Source organism: Carlito syrichta, unplaced genomic scaffold (genome assembly GCF_000164805.1).
Source record: "Carlito syrichta isolate Samal-C Ts95f unplaced genomic scaffold, Tarsius_syrichta-2.0.1 Scaffold246948, whole genome shotgun sequence".
NCBI classification, from domain to species: domain Eukaryota; kingdom Metazoa; phylum Chordata; class Mammalia; order Primates; family Tarsiidae; genus Carlito; species Carlito syrichta.
This window is the reverse complement of record NW_007191044.1, coordinates 104,786-111,224: the sequence shown is the minus strand read 5'-3', so window position 1 is coordinate 111,224 and position 6,439 is coordinate 104,786. Positions and strand designations below refer to the sequence as shown.

The following is a 6,439-nucleotide window of genomic DNA, read 5'->3' as shown; positions in this document are numbered from 1 at the left end:
GAGGGATTTCCCCGCCCCTCACCCGCTGGGTTCTCCCTTGGGAGAAAGGACCCTCCCTTCCCACTGCTCTGGCCTGAAGATGTCCCAGTGTGGCTGAACAGCTCATGGCCAAGCCACTGCCACACGTAGTCACACCCTCTCCAGCGCCCCCATCCCCTACCCACCTTGCAAAGGTCATGGCCAACGAGAGGGGCTGAGGGGGCAGCAGGACCACCTTGTGTGGGACGGGCACACAAAGGGTTCTTGCCTGGCTTGGAGTCAGTACAACCCTCTGTGCACCAAGCACGGCCCCGGGGGACACGGGCGCACAAGACAGACAGGTTTCTGCCAAGACCCTGCCTCTGAGAGCCCCCAGGCTAGCAGAGAGGCAGAGATGAGTGACCCTGGAGTACAAATGGGTGAGTCTGCTGCGGGCTGTGGAAGGCAAGGATGGTGCGGCACCAGAGGGCCCTGGTAGACAGGGGTAAGGAAGACTTCTCAGGGAGGCAGTATCCGGGCTTCCGAGCCTCAAAGCTGAGCAAGCTGGGGCCGGTGCTGGAGTGTGGGGTGCAGCGGGGTGAGGACAGCTCTCCAGGAAGAAGAAGCAACAGGCACAGAGGCCTGGAGTCCAAAGGTGCCCCAGGGTCTCTGAGGGACACATTCAACCACCCACTCTGTGTTTCCTGAGCTTGACTGTGCCAGGAGCCGGTCTATGTGGGGGACAGACTGGGAATAATGCCCTTGTGGAGGCTGTGTCCTCATGAAAGGATTCAGTCAACACACAGGTCACCTCAGATGGCAAGAGAAGCTGAGAAGAAGGCAGACCAGGATGACCGAGCGGAAGTGATCCTGAGAGGGTGGGCGACACTGAAGCGGAGAGTGGGGGGGATCTGACTCCTCCTCCTGCCCACACCAGCCTCTGCTGGCCCCTCGGGACCGGGGTACACCTCTCGTTGCCAACAAGATTCTCTGGGGACAGTGCCCTCTGTCCCTCTGCCCGGGACTTCCAGAGAGATGACCCCCCCCTCCTGGGACCCAGAACCAGGGTGCGCAGTGACGGAGGAGGGGAGAACAAGCGAGGTGGCCAGCCCCATGCCCTCCAGGAAGGAGCTAGTAGAACCCAGGCGTCAGGCTGCCCCGTCAAGTCCTGTGGTGACAAGGGCCCCTTTGTGCCCCCTCCCCCGGGGACAGGGAGGAGCTGGGCCCTGGAGGCAGGCGGCCCCTGGCACCCAGAGGGAGGGGAGGGGCCGGTAAGTGGGGGCCTAGACCCTGGGAGGCAGGGGACTGTGAGCGGGCCCGGCGGAGCAGAGCAGAAGCAACAGCATCCACGTGAGTCCTGCAGCAGAGAGGCCGGGGCACAGGGTGGGTGGAGGGGACCGGGGCAGCGTCCCCCACAGGGTGTGCAAGGCCAGGCCCTCTGGGCAAGGGAGGGTCCCTGCAAATGGCCACGAACATAAGATGTTGGTGCTTGTGGCTTGGGGTTGCTTTGGGAACGGACGGGGACCATAGTGGGGACAGAGACAGGGCAGAGACCACAACGAGAAAGAAAACGCGACCTCCCCTGGAGCTCCCAAGCCCAGGGCAGATGGAGTGGAGGGGTCTGGGATTGTGCAAAGAGGGGGCAAATGCCCAGATGATCAGACACCTACATTCTGCGATGGGGACGCGGATCCGTGGGCTGTGGATGAGCAAGTGCTGACACCTGGGCACACAACAGGTGTGCGTGTGTGTGTATGCATGTGTACGCACGAGAGCCACCCAAGCGCCTCCCTGTGTGAGTATCAGGCTGCATGCGTGTTCCTCGACTTTTCTCATTATGCCCCACTATGGAAACTTTTGAGGTACATTCTTCCTCTTCCTCATCCCTTTCCTCCCTCGAAATGTCACATTGCAGATATGCTGTGTGTATGCTTACATACCGTGACCCTTACAGAGCTGCACACATTGTGCTAGCCTTTGCCAGAATAACATGCTCATCCTGTTAAGAATGCGAGGTCTAATGCTGGTTTCACGTGCCTGCCCAGACCCTGCACCAGTCCTCACCTGTGTCTATCTCCTGTACCTTCCTGTCCCATGTCCTTCTCCTGTACCTTCCGCCACGTGACCTTCAGCATGTGTTTGGGTGAACTTGTCCATAGTTACACCTCAGTGTGTGAGTGCAGGCTGTGTCTCTGTAGGTCTGGCATGCACGTGGGGCTGTGTGTGTGTGCCTGAATGCCAGGCCCGTGTCTACTCAGGTGCGTGGGGACAGCAGAGTGGCAGTCCATGCATGGCTCTGTGGCTGTGGGACAGCTGGCACATCTCTGTGGGCATAGGGGTCTCGATGTTTGTCTGTGTGTGCAGGGCCCTGTCCAGGTGTCCACACGAGTCTCTACTGTGTGAATCTGGTCCTGCTGGCTGGGATGAGATCTGTCACATAGTCATGCTGGGATGTGTCTGACTGTGTATGTGTCTGTGTCCGTGGGAAGAGGGCAGTGAAGGCTGGGAAAAGCAGCCACTTGGAAATCCTGGCTCCAACCCTGAGACGACCCACAGAGTCGCTGGGTGCCAGGGGCTTACTATCTCCCACCTCTGTCCTTCCTGGCCCCTCTCAAAGCCCAGCCAGGAGTGCCTGGCTCCTCCCTCACTCCTCACCTACCCTGGAAGTCCCCCCACCACCACCCCAGGATGAAGCACCCTCTCCCTGAGGGAACAGGACTCTTTTGTACCAGGCACTGGCCTCTGGTGAGGGTGGGGACACCAGGGGCTGTCTGTGGGGTGGGAGAGGGCGGCAGGAATTCACACGGCATGTCGGGAATGCTGATGCTGTGAAACCCAGTCATTGATGGGACTGGGTCCCTGCCTGCCACCCCCAGGCCTCGGCCGTGGGACAACTGCTCCCTCACCCCACTCCCCACTCCCTTCTGTCTCACCCCAGCCCCACCCCAGGCACCGTCCCCTTCTTTCCCCTCCGTTCACCCACAGCCCAGCCTGGCGTGGGAAGGATGGCTGTAGTGCAGCTTCGAGGCTGTGTGGGAGGGTCCCGGGCATCTCTGGGAGACCACATGGGCAGACTTATGACAGGCCACACCCACCGGGGCTGGTGGCTGCTCAGTCCTGGCCTTGCACCTGAGTCTCGTTCCAGGTTGGCCGGCTGGCAGTGTCAAGTGGAACCAGAAGGCACGCCCCACTCAGGGAGACTGAGGTGAGGACCAACTTCCCCTTCCTCCTGTGCCCCTGCATCCCCGCTTGGCAATGTTGGTCCAGCCTTGGCTCTGTTCTTACTTTCTGGAGATCCCCAGGGGTGCAACAGCGAGGGAGATTGTGATCAGCACATCGCTACAGCATAGAGACAGAATAGCTTGGTGGTTAAGATTGCAGACCAGGCCGGGCTCGGTGGCTCAGTCTGTAATCCCAGCACTTTGAGAGGCCAAGGTGAGAGGACTGCCTGAGCCCGTGGATTCGAGACTCGCCCGGGCAACTTGGCGAGACCTCATCTCTACAATAAATCACAAACTAGCCAGTTGTGGTAGCACGCGCCTGTAATTCCGGCTACTTGGAAGGCTGAGGTGGAAGGATCGCCGGAGCCCAGCAGGTCGAGGCTGCGGTGGCCGGGAGCGGCCACTGCACTCCAGTCAGGGTGACAGAGTGAGACGCCAACTCAAAAAAAAAAAAAAAAAAGATTGCAGACCAGCTGTGTGACTTTAGGCAAGCTCCTTAACCTCTCTGGACCTCAGCTATAAAATGAGGATAATAATTGCATCTTCCTCAAAGAGATAAAATGAGTTAACACAGCAGCGAATAGCACGGAGGCCTGGCACACGGCCAGTGCCATTTAAGTGTTTGTCATTATAAATAGCAGCAGAGCAGCAGTTCACATCTGTACAGGCCCTTTCCCAAGGCCTTGGCAGAATACCCCCTTCACTCCCCCTAGCTGTAACCCTCTCCTCTCCTGCTCCAGCCATCACTCCCTTGCTGGACGAAATGATCTTCCTCACAGCACTGCCCCTGTTCTGGATCATGATTTCAGGTACTGGCCAGGGGAGGGCTGGGGTCCCGGGGTCCCTGAGCAGGCTGCGGGGTATTTTGGCGGGTCCCTGCCCGCCCAGGTCAGTAGACGGCCATGGGAGCAGGAGGGGGTGCCCCGATGGAATGTGTCCCTCAGCCTCAGCTGTCCTGCCTGCCCGCAGCCTCTCGAGGGGGTCACTGGGGCGCCTGGATGCCCTCGTCCATCTCGGCCTTTGAGGGCACGTGCGTCTCCATCCCCTGCCGCTTTGACTTCCCGGACGAGCTGCGGCCCGCCGTGGTGCATGGCGTCTGGTACTTCAACAGCCCCTACCCCAAGAACTACCCCCCGGTGGTCTTCAAGTCGCGCACCCAGGTCGTCCACGAGAGCTTCCAGGGCCGCAGCCGCCTCCTGGGGGACCTGGGCCTGCGTAACTGCACCCTCCTGCTCAGCAATATCAGCCCCGAGCTGGGCGGCAAGTACTACTTCCGCGGGGACCTGGGCGGCTACAACCAGTACACTTTCTCAGAGCACAGCGTCCTTGACATCATCAGTGAGTCCTCCGGAGGTTGGAGGGGCTGGGGACAGCGCCGGGGGCAGGGGCAGCGGGATGTTCTTCTCCCCAGCACCTCCCTTGGAGGTCTGGATGGCAGATCTGGGAGGTGTCCCTGTGGCTGGAGGTGCGAACCTCAGTGCCCGCACGGACCGTCCAGAAGACACATGAACAAGGCAGGGCCCCAGATAGTCTTGCTGCCCTCAGAGGAAACAGGAACTCCTACTCTTTCAGAGACACCTGGAGAAAGGCAGTGGGGCTCAGCAGTTAGGGCCAAGGCCTCTGGGTCCCTGTTTTAGTGTGGTGACCTCAGGCAAGTTATTTAACTTCCTTGGGCCTTGGGTTTCTCATCTGTAAACAGGGATAAGAGCAGCACTTAAAACCAATGAGTAGGGCCACATGCGGTGGCTCACACCTGCAATCCCAGCACTTTGAGAGACCGAGGTGGGAGGATCACTTGAGTCCAGGGGTTTGGACCAGCCTAGGCGACACAGCAAAACTGCGTCTCTACAAACATGTTCTTAAACTTATCTGGCTGTGGTGGTGCATGCCTGTAGTCTCAGCTACTCTGGAGGGCTGAAGTGATCACCTGAGCCCAGGAGGTCGAGGCCGCAGTGAGCCATGATCAGTGCCACTGCACTCCAACCCGGGCAACAGCGTGAGACCCTCGACTCAAAAATAAAAAATAAAAACAAAAAAAAACAATGAGTGAACAGTTGTCAAGTGCTCAGAGGAGTGGCTGGCACATGGCATCCAACTCTGGCTAACTTTAGAGAGCAGGACCACTGCTGTCAGGCATTCTGGATTTTCAAGAGAAACCAGAATTAGGGATTTTGTTGTGTACTCTCCTAATTCTTAAATTTTGGTTGCTGATTCAGATTTTACAGGCCAACTAAAATGTAGTTATGGCCAGATCTGGCAATCAGAATAGGATCCCCTGCCTGGTTCTGGGTCTCCCCACTGCCTAATTTCTAAAAGGCCCTACTGCTTGGAGCCCTTCGATTCAGGTTCCCCATCAGTGTTGGATCGATATGGGGAGCCAGAGTACAGCCTGGGAAATACAGCCTGGGGAGGAAAGAGACCTCACAGACTCAGTCCACACACACGACAGACACCCTACACACACCTCACTCACACACCACACACCCTACACTCACTCACATGCCCAACACACACCTCACACCACACACCCCATACATACATACACCACATGACATATGCCCCCCACATACTATACTCACACCACACACCCTACACACAGCACACACATCCACACCACGCACACAGGTGGAAGGGTAAACCAAAGCAAATCTGAGAGAGAAGAGAGGTTTTGAGGAACATGATGTGCCAAGAGCACAGACAGACGCTGGAGCCACAGTGACAAGATTTGAAGGCCAGCTTTACCTGTACTGGCTGTGACCTCAGTTTCCCTACCTGCAAAATGAGCAAAGAAATAGCACACACCCTCTGGCATTGCTGGGGGACTGAACAAGTCAAACATTGTAGAGTACTCAGGCCACTATGTTGTTATTTCCATTATTCGGACATCCTAGCTGGACCTGTGGAGGGTCTGGGAGAAGGACACCGAGCAGAGGGAAGGTTGGGGAGAATTCTGAATCCGGCGGGCGAGTGGGCACTGGCGTTGGGCAGGGTGGGGGTGGCCCTGACCCAGTGCCACCTCCTCGACCCTCCATCTCCCCACCTCATTTAGACACCCCCAGCATCGTGGTCCCCCCGGAGGTGGTGGCAGGCGCGGAAGTGGAGGTCAGCTGCATGGTGCCCGATAACTGCCCAGAGCTGCGCCCAGAGCTGAGCTGGCTGGGCCACGAGGGGCTGGGGGAGCCGGCCGTGCTGGGTCGGCTGCGGGAGGACGAGGGCACCTGGGTGCAGGTGTCGCTGCTGCACTTCGTGCCCACGAGGGA

The 6,439-nt window shown here is 58.4% G+C and overlaps 1 protein-coding gene across 1 annotated transcript in view; it reads left to right on the top strand.

Moving 5' to 3' along the window:
• The first annotated feature begins 1,157 nt into the window (after nucleotides 1-1,157).
• Nucleotides 1,158-6,439, top strand: part of MAG (myelin associated glycoprotein) — a 15,661-nt gene continuing 10,379 nt past the window's right edge. Inside the window, exons 1-4 of the mRNA XM_021709513.1 lie at nucleotides 1,158-1,308; nucleotides 3,920-3,988; nucleotides 4,149-4,517; nucleotides 6,229-6,439. The exon at nucleotides 6,229-6,439 is cut by the window's right edge and continues 11 nt beyond it. Coding sequence (XP_021565188.1) covers nucleotides 3,943-3,988; nucleotides 4,149-4,517; nucleotides 6,229-6,439 — 626 coding nt within the window. The 5' untranslated portion in view covers nucleotides 1,158-1,308; nucleotides 3,920-3,942. The remainder of the gene's footprint in view (nucleotides 1,309-3,919; nucleotides 3,989-4,148; nucleotides 4,518-6,228) is intronic.